We start from the raw sequence: 23,726 nt of genomic DNA, 5'->3' as shown, positions 1-23,726 counted from the left end.
TTACTGGGGCCATGCTGGTTTACCAAGAACCTGCTCATAGCTGGCTTATCTGCTTGGTTCTAAAAAGATAGTCTTTCACCTCTGTGGTTTGGTTTATCATACAGACCAACTATATTTGGGGGAATTTTCATCACCCTTTTTATTGTAAATGGAATTAGAAGCACACCCCAAACAGTGGACAGTGTTTTTATAGAAAAAAAGAATCAAATCTTCCCCTTTAAAGCGCTCTAATAGATTGTGCAAGGTTTACACCTGGGATGTGAAGCGTCTGTCTTCTTGAACGTGCGAATATTGTTGTGTTCACACTTGACTGTCGCTATCAGATACTAGCACATGTCCACCACCTACAGTTGGAAGGGGTTTGGTAGGAAAGTGGTGCAAATATTGTGATTCTTCCTCCAGGCTTTCCCTTTCACAGCTCCATTCAGGGAACAACAAACCACAATTATTAATTTCTCCTCCATGATCAATTTTCATGCAGTTGACACTTCCGTCAATTACATAGGGCGCTACTCATACGTCACTACCAAATCTGACTCCTGAATTAGTCAAACTTCAACTGGTTTAATTCTTAATGCGTGTTCAATGGCCGCCAGTTTTGTCCATGGAGCCCAAAAATGCAGTGGAAACTTGCGTAGCTGAATGTTCTGAACGCAGAAGCCCAAATGGAACATATATGCACTTTTACATGGACGTTGTATTGGAAGGGATAGCATGAACGTTGCTGAGGGTTATGTGAACGTATATGTGTTGGCCCCAGACATTTGCCTTTATTTAAATAAAATAAAAATGTGGTGTTTTGTCAACTGTTTAGATGAACAATACCACATAAACCAACGCATCACCACTCTGTCCATCTATTTACAGCCATCCTCTTACTGCCTGCTTTGTGTTGGTTTCTGTCTTTCTTTGGTAAAAACTGAAGCTTTGCAAAGAACTCCTAAAAGATCACCAAATCCCTCTTTGGGAAGCACAGCATTAGGTGAGATTGTGTGTGGGTGTGAAGGGCTAATGAAAGTAGGTATGTAGCTCACAGAAAAGAGGTGAGCTGTGCCTGGGGCAGGATGCAGCAGCTTAAGGATCGTAATTAGAGCATTATGGTGAGGCTGACTGGATTAGGTCCTCGGCAGCTGGCTGAGACCAGGATAGAAAGTTAGGAAATGGCCATGGAGGAGATTTTATTTGCCTTTAGCTGACAGCTTAAGACAACGTCTGTCAACAAACAGCTTCTTCTCCCTGACTGAGTCGACAAGGTCAGTAGGATGCTGATGCTCAGGAAAAAACACATTAGCGCACGGCTCCGCACTTGCCACAAACAAATATGAAGGCGCACATGCACGAACGCGTAGCACTCAAACCGATATTTACATTAAGCTAAAACAAATACAAGCTCTTTCTTGCACATATTGTCATGCGGTCCAGCAGGACTTGATCGAATGAGCCACCAGGCTCTGCCCTCACTTTCAATCAACAGGATAATCCACTGAAAATGACTGGATTAAGACTGCCTGAATACATAATGAAAGCTGGTAGTGTGAAAGGACAGACATGTCTCTGAAAGTCCACTCTCTGAATGTACAAGCTCTTTTATGACTTTTTTGCTGGTTTGAATCAGTTTCAGTTTGCGAACAAACCAAAAAGCAATTTATTGTACACCAAATGGATTTTTTAATATTTTATCAGGAGTTACCACTGCTTTGTCCTCTGATCGAGGTTGTTGTTTCTCTTGTATTTACTTTAGTTCATAGAACGTGTAGATTTTATTAAGCATTAAATTATGCTTTGTTTGAAAAAAAAAGGGGGGGGGAGTGCCCACAACAATGATAACAGCAAAATTGAAGGAAAATAGAATGTTCAATGTTTATATCAAATTTCTGCTGCTCAGAATGCATGCTGGCAGCGGTCGTCAAAACATTACCAAGTCGGTAAACAGACTGAAAGAAAGCCAAAGCATTGACATGCACAGCAGTACCCTCAATTAAGTCTGAAAATATAATGATTAAATTGCTGCAAAGTTGCATTGATTTTAGCACGGGTTTTACTATGGATCTTTGCTAAATCAAATGGCTTTGGAACCAGAAACCCAATTGGACCTGGTGTTTACACTTCCTAGTTATCCAATAACATGATGTGCAAATTAAAAGTAGGCATGGGTGATATAAGATGATGTTTTTTACAAAGCGGAGATTAATCAAGTACAATAGAAGGAAACTGGGGATGGAAAGATTTACTTTCCCCATGATTTGGCTTAATGGTGTAACATGGTTTGATTTTAAACTGAGAATTGTGGCATCCCGAAGGAGGGTCTAAGGGCAGGGATGCTCAGTTTAGTTTAGTCTGTTTGCTTAGTTCAGTTTAGAATTTTCCCATTGAATTCTATGCATTCATGATCCTTATGATTTTTAGTTTACTTTACAGTTACCTGTACGAAGCCCAATGAGACAACTGTTGTTGTGAATTTGGGCTATAGAAATAAAATTGAATTGAATCCCAATAGGGAACGGTATATTGCGTTCTACAAATGATCACTGACTGACAGGTGCTACTATCCTAAATACATGCATCACACACTCCTAGGAAAGTTAAGGGTTACGCAGACAAAGGTGGGACATGTCCGATTTTTCACACAAATTATTTCTTTTTCACACCCCATCTGTTTTGCCTCAGCTAACGTGCAGTTTACCAGCTTATGTGGTTTATTATTGACTTCCATTCTGGACGTCTGCATCAGTTTCAACAGATCGACTTTGACTCTAGAGTTAAAATGTTTCCAGAATTGTCTTGTTTAAAACAATTGTCAAAAAGACAATTAAACGATGTCACACAAACTGCAAACGATGGCTAAATGATACTACAACCTGCTCCTGCACCACTACTGTAACGATACGTATGTATTGGGTGCCAAATGGAGTAAAAGCTTTGTCTGTACAACTTTGTCATTCTTTTTTCACTCAGTATTACTTTAGATTTACTTCATTTAAACAATTGCAGTCAGTGATTCAATCCTTCCCACATCTTAAATACCCAGAAGACAGAGAAGTAAAGTCGTCTTATCACTGCAGATAGAGACTATTAGTTGCTTCAAATCTCTTCATTTTTTTTTGAAAATGATTTAAACTAATGTCTGTGGTAGAGAGAGGACAGTACCTTAGGGTTAGAACTTTCTTATTGTTTGTATACATCATGGATGTAGAGCTGCTGACCAGGAGAGCACATGCCCTCCTCGGTTTCCAGATATCTTTACACATTTCTCTGTTCTTTGTTTCTATAACTGCAATAAATGTAGGAAATGTATGTTTTAAATAGTACTTTCATTTTTAGGCTAAACTATGCACACAGAATAAGAAAAACAAAATTGACAAACTTATTTTTTCGCCTTCTAACTTATGCCCATTTAAACACAGCCGGCAAGACGTAGTGGGCCCCATATGTTTTAAAAGTGGGCAGAAAATGCGGGCCCCTAAATGGGGGTGGCCCCACCTGTGCTTGCCCACATTGGCTTAAGTAGGCACTCAGTGGGCTAGCTCGCTGTGCTAGGACAGGATAGTGAGCTCCACCGCCCAGGGTCCGGAGTAGGTACCAAAAGTATTCGGCCTGCAATAACTGTTCGGGGTCCTTCGGGGTCCTGCAACTAATGATGACATCACATTATTGGATTGGCTGTACGTTGGTCTGATGACGTTTAAGATAGGGATTGGTCTGCAAGTTTACACGTTGATTCCGTTCTTCGTGAGAAACTATACGCAAACACCATTCATCGTAAGAGCTAATACAGTTCTTTGTGAGAAATATGGATGACTTGAACATCGAAATTTCCCACTATATATCTCAAGGGACTTTTTTTAACCCTTTCAGCATATCATCTGTGGCCAGCTGTGGAGACAAGCAAAAAATTGGATTCAAGACATTTAGCATTTGTTTTAGTGATAATTCTTTTTAGTTTTTTTGGTTGGTTGTTTGTTTCAATAACTTGAATAATACATAAAAATTGAACACAAAAATAAGGTGTGTGTGTAATTTTTTTTTTTTTTGTAATTAGTTTATTAATGCTTTTAACATTTTTCAAAAAGGAAATATAAACTTTGCAATCATAACTGTAAATAAATATTGTTTCTCACGGTCATTCATTTACTCACTTTGGAAAAAGAAGTTTATGTGTCTCCATATAATACATTTGGTGTAACAAGCAATTATGTCAGGCACTCCTTAAAATGGCATAGTTATTTATTTTAGAACACAGGTGACATACAGCAAAAAAGAACAAAAAACAATAAACTGTAAATCAATTATTCAAGGTAAACGCCAGAGGAGATATAAACACAAAATAAACTTATGTTAAATTATAAAGCTGAGGAAAATGACATGTTTTAATTGCTTTTTTGTTTGTACTGGGGGGAAGGCATTATTAGGTATGAGGGAAAAGAACAGCTCGATGCTACGTTGTTCTGTAGTTTGTCCAAGCGGTGTTACCGTAGTGTGACGTCATCAATAGTCGCAGGACCCCAAACAGCTACTGTTATTTTCACAAATGTGTCCTTTGAGTATTTTGCAAACTAATAAAGAATCCCTTGTTTTAATTTCTCCCATAGAAAAACAAAATGCATCCACTGCAATATGCTTTCTAAACATGAAATAAATGTGAACATCTCAAAACCTGAATATCTCTCAACTACTGCATACCACTGAATGAACTCCTTTTGTTTCTACAGAGGACATTTGGGCTTTTTCAATAACACCAAACGTGACGGTGTGGGACTCTGGGAATTGTAGTTTTGATGGATTTAAACAAAAATTGACTCAACCCCATTTTCTTTTTCTGGTAGTCAGTAGGATATAACATTTATCCAATTATCAAAGGAGGTTTATGTTAATTGAGACTTGATAAATGTGTTTCTATCTGAATAGAGACAATATTCATATTCACTGCTTGTATTTGTTCATTTTATTCTAATAAAATTGGTATAATGCTGCAAAGGGTAAAAGTTCAGGTTTAACTGATGAACAGGCTACATGGAATGAATGCATTTGGATGCAAAAAAAAAGGGACATTTTATGCTGTAAACTTCAAAGTGCAAAAGAACAAAATCCCATGATGAAACTATCCTCGCCTACTTGACTAAACTTTTACTTAATTTCTGCCATTATATCTTCACTTATGTTTGTATTCATCCTATGAAAAGACGACGGTCGTAACCAAATTAAAGAGGACCTGCAGCGGTTGGATAAACAGGATAAAAGTGGCTAAAATAAATTCTTGTTTTGGCCAATTTGGCTCTTATGAGTCCAATCATCCAGGGACATTTTCTTTAGTAAAAGGCAGCCTTGCTGTGACCGCAGCTGTGTTGACCCAGCTACACACTCCTGGCCCTGATCCCTCCCCACTCTCATCCTGATAAAGTTTTGGGCTTTTAACTTCATTAAACCGCCTCGATCACATTAAAGGGCCAATAAATCCCTCTGTCCACCTCTGTGGGTGTAGCGATCTGCTCTCACGGAGAGGCGACTTGGCAGACTTTTCTATGTTTACACAAGAAGTGCCTAATGAGCGGCTCTTCTTTTGTGTCTCCGCTGCTGCAGTCTGGTTTTTGAACGTCTCTTTCCCTCCGCAGAATGTTGCAAGACATCCATATTAGTCAAGGCCTCTTGGTTCAAAGCATTTTTGAGAGTTGAAGAGTATCAGGCTGTTACGGAGCAATCTGTAATAGGTCTTGTACAAGAAGTCCTCCTTGTGTGTTTTCCCCATGCTGCTTTGAGATAATGTTGGGAATCAAACCAAAGTCCCAGTCTGAACTATTTTCCTCTCCATTCCCTGATTTATCAATGGTTTGGGTTAAATTTGCATTTTCTTTGAATTAAATTTAAATTACATTTTCTCTAGCTTTTTGAAAGGCCACAACCTCACAGATCTAATGCTAAGAGACTAACTGTTAACTGCTTGTCAGAACCGTCACATTAGCCAGGAAGGCTGAACATCGACCACGAGGCAAATGTCACTGCTCTTTGCAGACCAGCTCATATTTAGCGACAGCTGTCTGTTGATTTATGGGAAAGGCATGGGGCTTTATCTGTCTGAACCTCTGCAGGACCCGTTTCACGCCGCTGAAGCAGAAAATACCAAAGTACCATGGGATGGATGCAAAATCAATGCTCCCATGTTTCAGAAATTTATACACGACATAACACAGAGCCCACAGGACTTTCTGCTCATTTTAATTTTTGTGGATTTAAAGACCCACTCCAATGAAAATGATGTTTTTAGCATGTTCTTGTTTTTAACTTGTATAATGAAATTAAGCTTAAAATAAAATTTCTGTGTATTTCTTTATCAGATCGTTGTGAATCAGGATCAGATGAAAAAACTATGTTTAAAAAACATTGTATTTGTCATATAGAAAATATGCTGGGTGGGCCAAAAGCCCTCCTCCACTCTGCAGCGGAGAGGGGAAGGGGGGGTGGGGTTGCTCTGTACTACTGGTCCCGCCCACCACTTAGAAGCAAATTTCTAATGAACTACTCTGCAGATACTATGCCCTAGAAAACATTTTTCTGATTTTGTCTAAAAGGGGAATAATCATAGTTAAAAGACCACTAGGAACGCTTTAACAATAGATTAAATGATCAGAATGCGACTTAAGCCTTGCCAGTGTTGCTTTAAATAAAGTAGGGGAATACTAACTGTCAAATCAAACTTTCTTTATCAAGCACTTTTCATTAAACAATAAGTGTCTTACAGGCTCAACCCTTCAACACTGGAGATGACATTTGAATAACACACGCTCTTTGACAAATCTGTCAGATTCTCCAGAATCAACAGATTCTGGAGAAGCGACTTTTAATTTGGGTTTGCACTTATATGCAAACCCAAAGCATAATGTTTCCACCTCCATGCTTGACAGTGGGGATGGTGTTCTTGGGGTCATAGGCAGCATTTCTCTTCCTTCAAACCTGACGGGTTGAGTTGATGCCAAAGAGCTCAGTTTTGGTCAGACCACAGCACCTTCTCCCAATAACTCTCTAAATCATGAAGGTGTTCATTGGCAAACTTCAGCGGGGTGGCCAATGAACACCCTGCAACTTGCATAAGGCTACAGGGCTACTTTGCAAGTTGTGAAACCAATACGTTGTAAAGTCTTCTCGGTGACTGTGGTCCTAGCTGCTTTAAGATCATTAACTCACTTTTGCCGTGTTGTTTTAGGCCGATTTCTCAATGTTCTCTTGATCATGGAAACCCCACCAGGTGCAATCTTGTTTAAAGCCCTAAAGGTGGATTGATGCTCATGTTCTTGTATTTTGGGACAACAGTACCAACAGTTGACCCTTTAACCCCCAGCATCTTGCTGATGGTTTTGTAGTCTATTCTAGTCTTGTGCAGATCTACAAAATTTCTCCCTTTAATCCACTGAAAGCACTTTGGTCTTTTCCACGTTGGCGAGTTTGGAGTCTGACTGATTTTGTGGACAGGTGTCTTTTCTACAGGTGATCAGTTCAAACAGCTGTCTTCAATTCAGGTGACAGGTTGATGAGGAGATTCTAACTTGTCTGGGTGAACCTGAAGTCTGAAGGGCTACTATAGGGGGATCAAATATGTATTTCCCCTCAATGAAGTCCTAAAGAATCAATCCTTTAAAGTTGGTTTTGTATCTCTTACTGTTCAAATGAATCTACCACGAGGGTGACAGACTGTTCAATTATTTTTAGATGGGGAAATTTATAACATCAACAAGGGATCAAAAACTGTATTTCTGTCTTCTGCATAGGAACCTCCAGTGAGCCCCATACCACAAGAGCTTCCTGTCAACTCTCTCCTCGACAGCAAGGAACGTCGGGTCTCACATTCCACCTTTGAAACCTTCGAAGGTTTGGATACCATTTCCACTGCACGAGCTAACGTCATAACACGCATGGGTGAGTTTTGGTTGATATTTCTTAACTGCAGCGGACTAAAAACATAGATTCTGTTCTGGACTCAACTCCCTCATGTGGTGAAATTTCACACAGTGACATTTTTCTCATCAGTCTCTGTAATCTGTTAATACCGGATCCTTTGAAACCTAAAAGAGTCCGCTGGCTTCTTTCAAACCGCCGTCACGTTGAAGGCATCTTTCCCCCTTCATCGTTCCATGGAAAGCTGCTTCAGGTCCTCTCAGGGATTCATGTCAGCTCCAATCCGTCCCACTCTTAACACCACGTTTCTTTAGCTTTATTCTGCACCACTGACAGCATCAGATGTTGGTTTCTTTGAGGTATTCAAATTGCTGATTCAGTTTTCGATTATGAGCTGCTGTCATCTCGACATCAACAGACCTTTCATGTGTTTCAAGACACAAAAAAAAAGCGTTGTGGAATTGCATCAGTTTGCAGGAATGATGCAGTTCTTCTTTTGTCAGCGCAAATCTTGCTTCAAAGAGATCTGCTTGGTGTCAATTCTATCGTTCCTTTCAATTTTTCATCTTGTCTTTTTCTCTCTTTAATCAAATCCTTTCATTCATAATTTTCCTTCGCAACAATCAGCTGTCTCCTCACCTTTCACCCCGCTCATCACCCGGGCCTTTCCTCCCACTGCAAAGGGAATTTTTGCAATCAGCCATCGACATTTTCAGCCCCGTCTGCCCTTCTCCCCGCTCACTCTCCAATTTCTTTTCTGTACCTTCCCCACCTTATCCTCCCTAAGCGGTGCTACTCTGCCACTGATCATAGAATATCAGAGACTCTGTCAGAGGCATCTGACGGTTAATTAAGCCTCCGGATCAATAAGGTTTCAACCCTGACACTCTTTCTATTTCACTCTTCCCTTTTTTTTTTATCTGTCTGTTACTTTTGCTCAAAGTCAGGTGTAATTTCTAATAGAGTGTAAGTAGTTTGTGGCCCTGGATCCTGTATTCAGAGCACTGCAATCATGGCAATCTACAGTTTTTTTGAAACATTTCTGAACATTGAAGCTTCAAGGACACCCTGTCCTTGGCTCATCAGTAAAATGGCCCAAAAGGAAGGGTTTAGTGATCCGAGTGGAGTATCTGCTAAATCCGTAAGCTTTCACAGAAGAAGTCTAAGGTCTGTTCCATGTTTGGAGTGACTTCAGGACAATGTCAGGTTGCTTTTATTCGTCAGACTCCCTCAGAATCACGGTCCTACTACCTGTTAGGTTTTCATCAGACAAAAGTCTAGAGTTATCATAAAGACCGGTGTGATTACCTTTATCCAGTGTGGATCCTTGGGCGAGACCCTTCACGCTACTGCCTATGTAGCCACAAGGAGGCCTAAGTCTGGGTCCCCCTGTGCCGGTCCCCAGCCTGGATAAAATACAGGGTTGTGTCAGGAAGGACATCCGGCATAAGAATCTCTGCAGAACCACCTGTGTGAATCATTGGAAGCGGATTCACCATTGGCACAACAATAACAATGGACACACAGTAATCCACTTTAACATTCTCCAGTTGTTGGCTTCTATCCAATACCAAAGCGTACGTGTAAATACAATACACCACATAGAGGAGAAGGGGACCTTGAGGAGGGAAAGAGCAAAAGCAAAACCAGAAAGTGGTCCAGGTCCTTGCAGCTTAACAGTGATGAAGAGCAATCATGGCAAATGACTCCTCAAGAACAGAGCAGGAATAGGATCAAGCCCGGCGATTCAGAAAACAAAGGGGAGAACTCCCGGCAACCATTTCATATGAAAAAAACACGAATCTTGACAGAAATCAAAATTAGACAAGTACTGTAAATTGGGCATTTTGACAACAAGGGGGAGCAGTCAGAGCATGAACACCAAAAGCCACAGACTTTCATATACTGACAGCTGGGTCAATTGAAACCAGATGCAAATGTCCAATATCTTGGATGCCAAATGCTGGGCTGCAGCAGAAGTTCTCTTGTACCATAGAATCCTCTAGTCGTTTACCCTACACTGTAATATCCGCACCATACGGCCAACAAATTATAAGGCGCACCTTCAATTAATGGTCTACTGTCGAACTTATGTCATATAAAAGGTCCACCGAACTATGAGGCACATTAACCGAGACAAATGTCAGAGCTAAGTCTGTCAGTCAATCAGACTTGACTTCACTGTTATTCTAGAATAGAACTTGTTTGAAACACGCTATATGTTAGCCAGGTTAGCGTATTTATATTTACTGTAACTCCTAACCTTGTTTGCAACACATAAAAAAACATACTAACTCCTGTTTACCGGTCCATGACATGACAGAGATGATGTACACATTCGAATTGATCAATAAACGTTCTATTATTTGTTTTAACATAAAGTAACTGAAATGCACCGCAAAAACCAGTGGAAATCACCCCGTTGTCATGGATCCTGTAAATAAATATGGGATGCAAACATCCTAAGAAGTAGGATTCATGGCTGTGAATCAACACTATCATTGTAGTTCCTAAACTAAATGTATCATATAGTGCAGAGAATCTGCAGGGAGCTTTTTTGACAAGGCCTTTCAAAACCTGTTTTAAAATGCCTCTCCCGTCATCTGTGTTCTGTCGTGCAGAGTATTTAATGTTTGGAGATGTAGTTTAGGTTTGACCTCACATCCGTCTTCCAACTCTTCTGAGTCACACCTCAAACTCTTCACCTTTGTTATCGGTTTGTCGGAGGAGTTTAATCAGAACTCCAGCGTCTTGAAGACGTGCCCGGAGGTTGTGAGTCCATAGAGGGTTTGCTTTTGAGTGACTTTTCCTTCGTTGTTAAACACTTACTGTTTGGTTGCATCAGCAGCACTGACATGTTTACGACAACTGCAACTCAGAACCAAACTCAACCGGAAGGCTCTTTTGAACTCAAAGGTGTCCTATTTCAGAAGATAGGAGTGTTGCGCAAAGGACACAGTATTCATTTGAAAGTTTCCACGTATCTCTTCCAAATTCATGAAATATCTCCAGTCAGACCCCACGACACAAGTAGCAGCTCTGCAGATGAAGCACTCTTAAGCACATCTCTTTTGCTTAAGGGACACAGGGTGTGGCGTATTTAACGGCTGATTTGCAAGCACGGGTGGGGTCACGGAACTACTTTAGAAGGTGAAAATAATTAGAAAAACTGCCACCCTTGCTTTTCTGCAGCCATCAGCACAGTAAGCATTACGGGAAAACTGTATTACATGCATTACATACAGATCAAATCTAGGGAATATATATCCAAAAAAGTATATGAAATACAGAAAATATTGCCATTATTGCACACAGGTTCTGCAAAAACTAAAACCTTACCTTACAAGCACATTGTGTACATCAGATTTGAGTAATTACTAAAAAAAAAGCAGTGCTGACTACCGCTTTGCGATGACAGAACACCACAAACTGTAGAGTTGTATGGTTGATAATGTGGTTTGGTTTCCATCTTTGTAGGAGCTGGTAAAAAAGAACAAGTTTAATTGAGAAAACAAACCTGACAGTTGTGACACATTAGTGGAAAAAAGTTTAGTACGATTGTACAAAAGTATCAATCATAAATTTTAAATACATAAAACCATTATTTATTTTTTGATCATGGGTAATGAAAGGCTAAAATGTTGTATTTCAAAACTAGGTTTTCACAGCAGACCAACTCCAAAGAAATTTCAGCACAAATGTCAGGTTTGATGAAACAATAGTAAAATGTTGGAGCCAACAGGAGTTGTGTAACCAGACCCTAATATCAAAGACCGTTTAGATCTCAAGCACCTAGGTCTGTAAATTCTTTTTCTCCACACTTGACCCATCCCCTGGGGGGAGCGGAGAGCTGCAGACACAGCTGCCCTCAGGAACCATTTGGTGGTTAACCCTCCGATCCAACCCATTCATGCTGAATATCAAGCTGGGGAGCATTGGGTCCCATTTTGAAATGCCTGGATTTGAACTTACGACCTTCCACTCTCAGGACAGTAGAAGGGAGCATATCATGTCTACTGTCAGGTGAAGGCGGAGTACACCCTGGACAGGGCCATTAGTGTTTTAATCAAAACCTTTTTTCTGTTACTTTGCATGTGAAGCTACGTGGCCCTTGGCAATCCATGTTCAAGCGAAAAGTCTATTTAAACGAGCACAAGAGCGGCTTTTGGCTGCTGTGTTCAGATCTTTTGCATTCAAGTTTGGCTACCCGAGTTCCTACGACCATTTTTGGGCTCTACGCACAACGCATTATATAGCCTTTAAACCTGCGTTGAAAGTTTTGACAGGTCGAACCAATCAGGGACTCGTGATGGTAGTGATGCATAGATGGGGGTCCCTTTTTATTCACTGAAGTGCTAAGCATTTGAAATTTGATCATGGAGATGAAATTAATAATTGCTGTTTGTGTCCGGCTGGAATGATATGAAACCAAGTCTTTTTTTATACATGGGAATAGAGCTGAAAGAAAAAGCCTTGATCAAGATTTTCGATCTCTGCGCCTCTTTGACATATCACACCAAGCCTCTTCCAAATGTAGGTGGCGGACATGCGCTAGTAAACAGTAACCAAAGAAAAACGTACACAAGCCCCTACCTGGTCTAGCAGTGTGAACACAGCAGGCTAAGTATGCGTTCATTAATCTGCGTTTAGCGGTCCTAATCTGTGTTGGATCTGCATTTTCTATTCGTAAAGTTAGAGAGAACTCCATAAAACAACGCTAGTTTTTTATTATGATCATTTTTTGGAAACTTCAGCTGCTATCCAGATTTCAATCAAAATGTAACTATTTGGTCTGTTGTTACAATGCGACCTTTCATACTGGTGCCCATTCCTTTTGTATACTTCAAATCAAAAGCAAAAAAAGAAAATGATCATCACAAAGACTGTAGATGACAGTACGGACAATCACCAGCCATCCACAAACATAAAATACAAGTGTGAGTGTGTGTGTGTGTTCAGACGGGGAGAAACAGTAATTGATGATTCACAGAAGGCACTTCCCTCACAAAAGAGCAATTTGTTATTTTGCTGAGAGGCTTTGATTTGCGCAGCTCAGAAAAGATTTCAGCGGCAGCGTAATTGTGTCACCGTGGCCTTTGTCACCCTGTAATTAAAGATAGCCTCTCATGAGTCACGCCGACCTTAAGCAGATCCACACGACCCAGCATCCCCTGCAGCTGCCGCCGCAGCCCCTAACAGGGCCACGTCATACAAAAGCAAATTCCCTGCCAACAGCTGAAATCTATTAAACCAATGGCTGTAGTCATTGATTTGTATGTCGGGACATTGAATTACACTGCAGCTGTGCAACCTGGGGTACAATTGTGGAGAAAAATATCATGCAGATCATAATTTGGGGAAAAATACTCAAAATTGGACTTGATGTTCTTCAAGTTATCAGAGGATGGAAGCGCAAACACAATATGAATTCCCATCTGATTACAGATTCTGTTTGCTGTCTCATTAACTGCTGGCTGTTGAAACATTGAGTTAAGGTGAGGGGGTCACACTAATAGCCTCACTCAATCTTCTTTCGTCCAGGCGATTCCTTGAGTCCCCCGTCCATCACACCATCTTTCCCTGTCTCTATTGTCTCTCTTCCCTCGTGACACTTTGGCCTATCGATTTGACTGGAGGGGAGATCGTTAGTCGATCTGCGCTGCCGCGGGGTTCAGACATGAACTGCGGCAGGTAATCACCTTAAGTACACAGCGGTGGAAAGCGATGGCTTTTTGTTCACCGTGGGACACAGGTGCCATCTATCTAGCGGCATTCCACCGTATCTTGGGCCAGATTTCTTCATCTGGTTAAATGCTTAGGGGATAGATGTGATGACAGCCTCACTTGCAGAGAAATGTGTGGACGGGGAACCAGGTTATTTACGCTTGAAGGAGGACATCAAACAGTGAGATGACGGAATTGATACAAAGAAATGTGGCATCTCTGTGGCTGCCGTTGCTTTTAGAAAGTGCTGACAGCTTCATCCTTGTAATGTATGGAAGCCATGACCATGAGGGAAAATGATCCTCCTTACATCATTAAAGTACAGTGTCCACCTCTGCGCTAAAAGATTTTCCTGCTTCATCGATGGCCATGATACGATTATCATGACGGGTTAAAATGTTTGGTGTGAGACATGACTTTTCAGTGGGAATGTCACCAAAACCAATCCCGTTAGTGCCACGGTAAATCTTTTAATACATTTCATGGAACAGGACTTTTTAGCTGCCCAGAGTGACCAATACATGCATGGAAAATGTGAACTATGAGATGCTGGACATGAGGGGCAGCAGGTCAAGCAGTCCTAGACACTAGAAGACTAAGCCAGCAAATGGAACCCATGTAGACATCACAGTTTTATCACTGTTTTATCACAAGCAAAGAACACGTAAATCAACGTAGAATATGAACCTTGCATGATTATTTTGCTGTTTATAGGCAATTCATTATTGATTTGTGCGTCAATTACATAACTTTAATGTGATATGTGCACCGTATACGTGATATAAAAGTAAAACATTGGTGGTACATGCGTGAAAAGTTCTTTAGACATTCCTGGAGAGACGTGGACGGTCATAGAAAGCCATAAAATTTGATGTATGTAAAAATCACACACAATTTCGTAAGATTTACGTAAATTTGCGCGAAAACTGCGTAATTCTCAACCAACCAAAAATTTAGAACAGCTCCAAACTAAATTCACGTAAAGACCCGTCGGCCGGAACTATTGATGTACATCTGCACACATCAACGAATGACGAACGCAAGAAACTTTTATCACACAACATATATCACGCATGTATCACGAAAGACCGAAATTTTATACATGGAAAAAGCGCCACTTGCACGTGGCCTTTAAGGTCCAGGGTTGGGTAGCCCTGTTTTTACACCAGAGCTTTAGCTCCTGTGTTGACATTTTTTCTGCTACTATAACTCCTCAACCATAGATGAAAATAAGGTAATTCCTGCGGATTCCAAAGTGGAGAAAAGCTGCCTTGCTACTTCAGAGTTGGGAATTGCTTATGCGATCAATGTAGATTCTGTTGTACAGAAAAGCAGCTTTACGCCACTTTGCAACACTTTACGTTTTTTAAATTGTGGCATATTTGTGCAAAGCTGATATGAAAAGTTGCTTTTCTCTGTGTCACAATTAGCTGATTCACGATGATCGCATAAACGGTCAAGTATTTAAGACATGTCAAACAACTTGTTATTTAGGTGTCGAAGGCGACATCTCCAGGGTTTAGAATAGTTCATGTATAATATACATGTCATAGTCCTGTTGACAAAGGGTGGGGATAGAAGGAAGGGATTTTTATGTGTTTCATTGAGCAAAGGTGGACGAAACTACACACATCATCTCATGCACCCCTTTTTTCCCACAACACATGTGGACATGAGTAACATGATATAGTTTGCCATGAAACAAGCAGATTGTGTTATTTATTCTTAAATGTTAATAGAATTTATGCAGAAAGGGGAATCTGGCTCAAACCATGGTGTCTATTAGAAAAAGGCAGATGTACCATTTGACAGTGTAACACCTTCCAAAGGCTTTTTTTTTTTAAAGTTTTGGGATATTTATGTTTATACCTAGTGAATTATTATGGGATCTGTTGCTAGTGGAAACTAGGATGATGAATAAAACCAAAGTTTTGTCAACAACAACAATCTTGGTTCGTATGTATCTATCCCAACCCCTTTGACCTTTTTCTTAAGAAAAATGTTCCATCCTTTCATTTGAAGAAAGAATTGGGGAGTCATTTGCTTGAGCCAAAGAGGAGTGCTGTGTTTGTTGTTTGGCAGTTGTTTTTACAGATTCTTTCTGCGTTGCTGTAGTGAGTACACAGTCAGGTATGGTGCATAATAAACCTGCACTGTTTACTGTGGTTGAATGAAATAAGAACGATCATTTCTTTAAAAAAAAAAAGAAAAATACAGCCCAGGTAAATTCAAAAACAAAACATCACTTTCTTCAATTCTAGCAAAAGGGAATATGATCTCTGATCACTAGTAGAAATCAGAAAAAATATTGCAGGAAAACCTAAAAAACACATCTTGGAATATGAGGGAAGTTTATATATTCACTGTATTGACTTGCTGCCGCCTCCCATAACTCATGATTATATGCAGGTCTTAATTCTCAACCTTTCCATTCCATTTACTTCTGAGTCTTGGTTCATTTATGACAGCCCAGGCAGCATAATGAAGCAAAACATCAGAGGAGAGGGCTTGATTTGATTAGAGTTCCTCTATTGTCTTAAACAGGAGCTCAGACTCACATTATTTAAATCAGGTATTAGATAAACATTGGCAAGACATACAAGTGAAGTATGAAAGATTCGAGTTGTGTGATTTCACACATCAAGATCATAAATATGCTTAATTTTTCAGCTCTAAAGAAGAAAATGGGATAAAAACAGTAGCAAATGAAGCTCAATTGACTTTAGTTTCAACTAAAAGACATTTGACTTTTCAAAGGCAAAATACCATCAAATAAATGAAAAATGCAAACCCAAGCTTGTGGTTTGTACTGATGTGAGTAAACAAGTGCTCTTTTATTTCAGTAGTTCCAGGAAAGCGAAAGAAACACCTGGATTGTTCCCAAGACTAATATTCGGCTTAGACTTAAAAGGGACTTTTTTTTTTAAAGCTTTGCATCATGTTATGTCTGGAGTCAGGGAGATTAGCATTCTAAAAAAAGTTTAATCAACAGTCAAGCATGTTTGAGACAGTCTAGTCTTGAAAACCTTTTTTTTAGTTTTATCGATTTTATTTAACCTTTATTTTACTAGGAGTTCCCTTGAGATAAAATTGTTTTTCCAAGAGAGACCAACACATTTACACATACAAAAACAAACATAAAACATGAAAATAAAACAAATTTAAAATCAGCTTGGTAGAAATTACACAACCCTTTAACCCTTGTGCTATCTTAGATGACCCCACCCTTACATTGCTGTGTTCTCCCTACCATAATAAAGGTGGATAAAAGTGGAAAGATGTCATGTAATCCATGGACACCAGTGAAGATCACAAATCATTGAAGAAAAAAGGTTCAGAGCACTGTCTGGCGGGTCTAGATGACCCAACTCCCAATGTTTAAGTGCCTAGGATAGTACAAGGGTTACAAAGCTCACTTATGAGCCAATACACAATGACATTTAACCCTTGTGCCATCCTATGACCCCACCCTTACATTGACATGTTATCCCTACCATGAAAAAAGGTGGATAAAGGTGGAGAGGATTTCATGTAATGTAATGTGTAAAAACGGTTCAGCGCACTGTCTTGTAGGTTCTAGATGACCCAACTCCCAATGTTAAAGTGCCTAGGATAGTACAAGAGATGCTACTTGGAGTAGGGTTTGAACCCACATGAGCATGTGCTCATTGGGTCTTAAGACCAATGCCTTAACCACTCAGCATCCTGGTTACAAATTGTTCCTTTGTTTCAAAAAACAGAGAGAAAATGCAGATGCGTGAGGAAGCATTTGAAAAAATCACATTTTGCAACCCAAAGACTTGTATCCTAGGCACTTTAATGTTGGAAGTTGGGTCATATAGACCCACTAGACGGTGTTCTGAACCTTTTTTCTTCAATGATTTGTGATCTTCACTGGTGTCCATTGATTACATGAAATCCTCTCCACCTTTATCCGCCTTTGTCTTGGTAGGGCTAACACGTAAATGTAAGGATCGGGTCATCTGGACCCCATAGGATAGCACAAGGGGTTAAAGGTTTGCTTCATATAGTATTTGAAGTCAAATTTAACCAAGGATGCATAAGATGAACTCAACAGTCAAGCATGGTAATGGAGGAGTAATAATTTGGGTAATTTCTACTCAAAAATAAATGTTGGAAATTAAAACATTCTATCAAAAGGTCATTTCTTAGCCATAAAACAAGGCTCAATCATGTTCTAGTATAGTATGCGCCACAATAGGGTTTGAACTGACATGAGAATATATACACTGGATCTTTAACCCAATACCTTAGCCATCCTCGTTGGAAAAACTGTTCAATTATTGACATATTTAGAAAAAAACAAACACAAAATTTGATTATTATTAAAGTATTAAAAAAAATAGTCTGTTAATACTTTGTTTTGGTTGAAATAACATAATCCTTTAGAATACTTATTTTTAGCTTAAACAGACAAGCTGAAATTTTAGCTTCAGACAAAGTCACAAGCAACAATGTTCTTGTAGCTACCAGGAGTGGGGTTTGAACCCACGTGAACATGTGCTTTATTGGATCTTAAGTCCAACGCCTTAACCACTCGGCCATCCTGGTTGATCACATTTAGTAAATCGAGAAAGCAAGAAAAGAAAAGAATACATTGAATATTCAGACCATTTAGGTAAAAGCTGTTGAGATACAAAACAGCATTCCTTTTTAGGGTTGCATCATGTTGTAAATGAAATGAAGTCCAACTTTACAAAATTTACAAGGGCACTCTTCGGAACCTAAAAATAAGATCTAAAAAAAAGGCTTACCTCACTGCAAAAAAACACCATCTTAATTCAAGAAAAAAGTACTTGTTTTTAGTAGAAATTAACTAGAAATAAGTCAAATTATCTGTCCATGCAGCTAGTAAATTTAACTTAAGATGTCTTGATTTAAGTAAAAATATCTAAGCCATAGTAAATCGGTTAAATCTTGAAATTAGGCAAAAACACTTATTTTAAGCAGTAATTTAAGACAAAAAACTAGAAACTAGGATATAGGAGCTTGATTAAAATTTATTGCCTACTAAAATTCAGAAAATACATCTTGAAACAAGCCGTTGCAAAAGATATTTTTTCTTGTTTCAATACTAAAACGAATGAAAACAAATTCACTTTTCGATTCTTTTATTCAACTTACAAACTGAGATTTGTGATACAAATTTACCCAAAGGCACTAGGAATACAATATTTCTTTAACAACACAATTAGAATACTCATCTAAACAGACATAAACATTGACCTGCAAAAGCAGTTTATCTTCCAACAAATTCTTTACTTTAATGCTCTTTCATGTGGTGGTGATGTCCCACTTGTGAATTGTATCCTGAAGGATCTCTGTCTGAATGACAGAAGGGTGGCCACGCAATTTGTGTAGGTCAGATGTAGTGTGTAATAATATGCCATTTAGAAAATCAGACCCTCGTGAAGCTTTTCTTTTTCAAACGTCACTGGCATCAAACCAATAGCAACGATTCATCTGCTGCCATCAAACACCAAGACTGGACTTGACAGGCCTCTCTTCTGGATGAAGACGTTTGGATCTTCTGTTGACTATAAAGCAGAAAAAACGTTTTTCCTTTAGTATCTCCAATGTAGTAATTTCTTTATGTATCTGCTTAGGGCAAAAATAAAAATTTACCTCCTGAACATGCAGTAAAGCTTCACTAGCACACCCCAGTTTCTTTGATGGAGGTGCCACTGGGGGAAAGAGAATGGGAAGGGCCTTCACCAGAGCAAAGTTGGCTTCCACTGAAACACAATAAATTAAATTTTACTTCTTGAAGAAGAAACACATAGAACCTAGACAAACCAAGTGATGAAAAATATATATACATTTAAAATTTTACTTTATACTTTTTACATAATACTTACATGATGCAGTTCTCTGGATAAACATCCACGATGGATGAAGCTCTGGTATCTCCTCTTATGGCTCCACAATCAATGTAAGCTTGTTTGGCCTGAAACTCCAGATCAAAAAACTGTTAAGATCAGCTTGGGCTTCTACTTTTTGTACATTTCCTGCAGAGTTTTATAATGCCTAGCTTGTACTTGCATACTATCCTTATTCACTAGAAGTGATCAAAAATTGGGTTTTAATTTCTGCCAACAATAGTAACTCTCAAACTTAAAAATGTTAAAGTCACAATTTTTAATAACAGCAAGTTTTCATTCTAACTTTAAGATCATCAAGCATACATGACAAACAGTCTTTCAAACTGGCCGATTTGGGTGGGAAACTGCCCAATCTAGCAACCCTAGCATAAAACTGAGTTACAGTTGAGCAGTATTGGGCTAGCAATAACTCAAGTTAGCTTACTACAATAGCATACTTCTTAACACTGAAATACATTTTTACTAAACAAAAAATTAATTTAACATATTTAAACAGAACCAAAATCTCATTAATTGTATTTTAAAGTATATTTATGATGTATACAGGATACTTACAAAAAAGTGACGGAGTAGCTGAAATAGTGCTAGCGCAAGCTAGCTAGTTGCTCCGTTAGCCTGCTTCTCAAGATGTTTAAACCCACTTTATAATCTTTACCAGCTGCGTGGAGCGTAATGGTGATTTATTCTATGTCATGTGATTTAATATAGCTTACCTCCTTTTATCTTGTCCGCCGAATATTATATTCCTAATTGTTTTTCCTGTTCGTCCTCGTCATGTTCTGGATCATCAGATGTACGTCGCAAATGTGACAAGATGGCGCTGGGTCGGTCCCAATATGAAAATACTCAAAGGGTATCCCAAAAATGCAATAAATAGAATTAATTTTTTTGTGTTACACCTCCTTATGCCATCATTATGAAAATAAATAAGTTATAAAACAGCATATAACGTGTGGGCTCTACTAGTTTATCTTAAGCAAGTCTTCTGAACATATTAATCCCCCTTCATTTGGTCACAATGGACTTTTCCATTTTTGCTTGTGCCCGCCGGAATGTTCCATTGAAAAATTACGACAAAACATGAAAAATACATATTTTAAAAGATCAACTATTCTACGTAAACCTTGGTTGATATAACAAATAACTTCTTTGATTAAGGAAGATAATCATTGTCTGATTTGTACAATCTTTCGATTCAAAATAGATCTTTGCACAAAATATTGAGTTGGTATTGCCCAAACCAAGCGCGGTAGAATTATGATTGCATCATCTGTGGATTGCAAAGTACTGTTTATAATTTAAATTTAAATCAGATAACCATGCTGTTAGAGTGAAGTGGCTTGTTCTCAATATTAACAAATATGTATGTGAAAGGTCACTAATTATCATTTCTGCGAATAAAACAATACTCACTTTTGGACCTACACAAAAGATTTGTGGTAACAATGGATTGTTGACAAGACAGACAACATTGTATTGAAGCCAGGTTTACGAAACACTGTTTTAACAGAGACCTTCTTGCTTATGAACTAGCTATACCTAATCTTGCTTACGTTTATAAATGCTGAAAACAAGCTTGGTTATCATATCATTTCAAAATCAGTGTTTTGATCAAAAATAATGTTGATGACGATATTGCAGTAAAAAACAAAAATACTTATCTATTGTTTATCCTATAAATATTGGATGAGCTATTGAACATCAGTATTCACGTACATTTTTGGATATCAGATAATATGGTTACATCTAAAATAAACTTAAGACCTTAACCTGTGCTTAAATCAGGCCTGCAGTATTTTTTCTTGTTTTGCATGGAAAATGATTAATTTCTAAATTTACAAACTGATCAAGAAAGGTAATGCATATTTTTGTCTTAAAACAAGTTTAATAAACTTAAATTAGGACGTTTTCCTGTCCTTAAATCAGGCTTGCGGTGTTTTTTTCTTGTTTTGCATGTAAAATGACTACTTTCTAGATTTACAAACTGATCAAGACAGGTAATGCATATTTTTCTTAAAACAAGTGTAATAATCTTACAAGTGCTGCTGTTTTTATCTAAAATTAAGATCAATAAGATTTTACAGCTAGTTTTAAGATTGATAATCTTAGGTAGATTGACGAAATTTGCAGTGCTGGAGTGTGGTTTGAACCCACGTGAACATGTGCTCATTGGATCTTCAGTCCAATGCCTTAACCACTCGGCCATCCTGGTTGATCACATTTAGAAAATCGAGAAAGCACCAAAAGAAAAAAATACATTGAATATTCAGACCATTTAGGTAAAAGCTGTTGAGATACAAAACAGCATTCCTTTTTAGGGTTGCATCATGTTGTAAATGAAGTCCAACTTAGCATGAAATTAAGTTGTAATCAAGACGGTCAAGCATGGTGGTACAGTCATGATTTTTTGCCATTTCTCGATCTTTTCTTCTGGAGAAGCTTGATGTCGGCAGTAATCATGGTGTGAGGTGTTATCAATAATGAAGCATGGTGGTGGCTTGGGCAATTTCTAGTCTTTAGAAAATCTTCACGTTGATAGAAATTACACAGAATTTACAAAGCTCACTTCAGAACCTAAATAAGGTCAGCCATAACAAAGGATTACCAGGAGTGGGGTTTGAACCCACGTGAGCTTGTGCTCATTGGATCTTAAGTCCAACGCCTTAACCACTCGGCCACCCTGGTTACGTAAAATATTGTTTTTTTTCTAAAAATTCAGAAAAACACAAAGGACAATTGAGAAAAAACAATTTCTGTAAGGTCTGCATGGCAGTGGTACAGGGAAGGTTTGGGCAATTTATTTTTTCCTCCAGTAAAGCTTTATGTTGAAAGAAACCATGCTGTAAGGTGTAATCAACAGTTAAGCATGGTGGACGGAAGGTATAGGCCACCTCTACCCTCTTAAAAACCTTCACATTATCGGAAATTTTATCATCCTTCACGATTGGGATCTTTAGACTGGCCCCTTAACCACTCTGACATATTTTTTGTGAAAAAATTTAGTTTAGAAAATTGACACAAAAATTGAGACACAGAATTTCCCCAGAGAGGCTTCATGGTAACCCTTGTGCTATCCTAGGCACTTTAACATTTGGAGTTGGGTCATCTGGACCCACTAGACAGTGCTCTGAACCTTATTTCTTCAATGATTTGAGAACCTCACTGGTGTCCATGGATTACATGAAATCTTTCCACTTTTTTCCACCTTTATCATGGTAGGAATAACACGTCAAAGTAAGGGTGGGGTCATCTAGCACAAGGTAGCACAAGGGTTAATAGTAACTACGGTGTAAGGTGTTATCAATAATCAAGCATGGTGGTGACTTGGGCCATTTCTAATCGTCAAATTTGTAGAAATTACACAAAATTTACAAGGGCACTCTTCGGAACCTAAAAATAAGATCATCTAAAAAAAAGGCTTACCTGGAGTGGGGTTTGAACCCACGTGAACATGTGCTCATTGGATCTTAAGTCCAACGTTTTAACCACTCGGCCATCCTGGTTGATCACATTTAGAAAATCGAGAAAGCAACAAAAGAAAAAAATACATTGATTATTCAGACCATTTAGGTAAAAGCTGTTGAGATACAAAACAGTATTCCTTTTTAGGGTTGCATCATGTTGTAAATGAAGTCCAACTTAGCATGAAATTAAGTTGTAATCAAGACGGTCAAGCATGGTGGTACAGTCATGGTTTTGGCAAATTCTCGATCTTTTCTTCTGGAGAAGCTTGATGTTGGCAGTAATCATGGTGTGAGGTGTTATCAATAGTGAAGCATGGTGGTGGCTTGGGCAATTTCTAGTCTTTAGAAAATATTCACGTTGACAGAAATTACAAAGCTCATTTCAGAACCTAAATAAGGTCAGCCATAACCAAGGATTACCAGGAGTGGGGTTTGAACCCACGTGAGCTTGTGCTCATTGGATCTTAAGTCCAACGCCTTAACCACTCGGCCATCCTGGTTAAGTAAAATATTGTTTTTTTCTAAAAATTCAGAAAAACACAAAGGACAATTGAGAAAAAACAATTTCTGTAAGGTATGCATGGCAGTGGTACAGGGAAGGTTTGGGCAATTTATTTTTTCCTCCAGTAAAGCTTTATGTTGAAAGAAACCATGCTGTAAGGTGTAATCAACAGTTAAGCATGGTGGACGGAAGATATAGGCCACCTCTACCCTCTTAAAAACCTTCACATTATCGGAAATTTTATCATCC

General features: G+C 38.7%; 1 protein-coding gene, 1 long non-coding RNA gene and 3 other non-coding genes across 7 annotated transcripts in view; 1 reads left to right on the top strand and 4 right to left on the bottom strand.

Annotated features, from left to right (window-relative positions):
• LOC101161760 (partitioning defective 3 homolog) overlaps positions 1-23,726 on the top strand; it is a 409,623-nt gene that overhangs the window by 209,594 nt on the left and 176,303 nt on the right. For both annotated transcript variants that reach the window (XM_023950354.1, XM_023950353.1), the window contains one exon: positions 7,758-7,905. In XM_023950354.1, coding sequence (XP_023806122.1) covers positions 7,758-7,905 — 148 coding nt within the window. The remainder of the gene's footprint in view (positions 1-7,757; positions 7,906-23,726) is intronic.
• On the bottom strand, positions 18,097-18,180 carry trnal-uaa. Its single transcript has one exon. It is a non-coding gene; the product is annotated as a tRNA-Leu (tRNA).
• LOC110017286 lies at positions 18,724-20,359 on the bottom strand. Of its 2 annotated transcripts, none has more exons than XR_002872393.1 (4): positions 20,225-20,359; positions 19,488-19,582; positions 19,255-19,364; positions 18,724-19,166 (listed from the first exon to the last, which is right to left on the bottom strand). It is a non-coding gene; the product is annotated as an uncharacterized LOC110017286 (long non-coding RNA). The 2 variants fall into 2 exon arrangements; XR_002872394.1 differs by having other exon boundaries at positions 19,488-19,576.
• Positions 22,114-22,196, bottom strand: trnal-uaa. Its single transcript has one exon. It is a non-coding gene; the product is annotated as a tRNA-Leu (tRNA).
• trnal-uaa lies at positions 23,393-23,475 on the bottom strand. Its single transcript has one exon. It is a non-coding gene; the product is annotated as a tRNA-Leu (tRNA).

Source organism: Oryzias latipes, chromosome 20 (assembly GCF_002234675.1).
Source record: "Oryzias latipes chromosome 20, ASM223467v1".
NCBI lineage: Eukaryota > Metazoa > Chordata > Actinopteri > Beloniformes > Adrianichthyidae > Oryzias > Oryzias latipes.
This window is presented reverse-complemented; position numbering and strand designations above follow the sequence as displayed.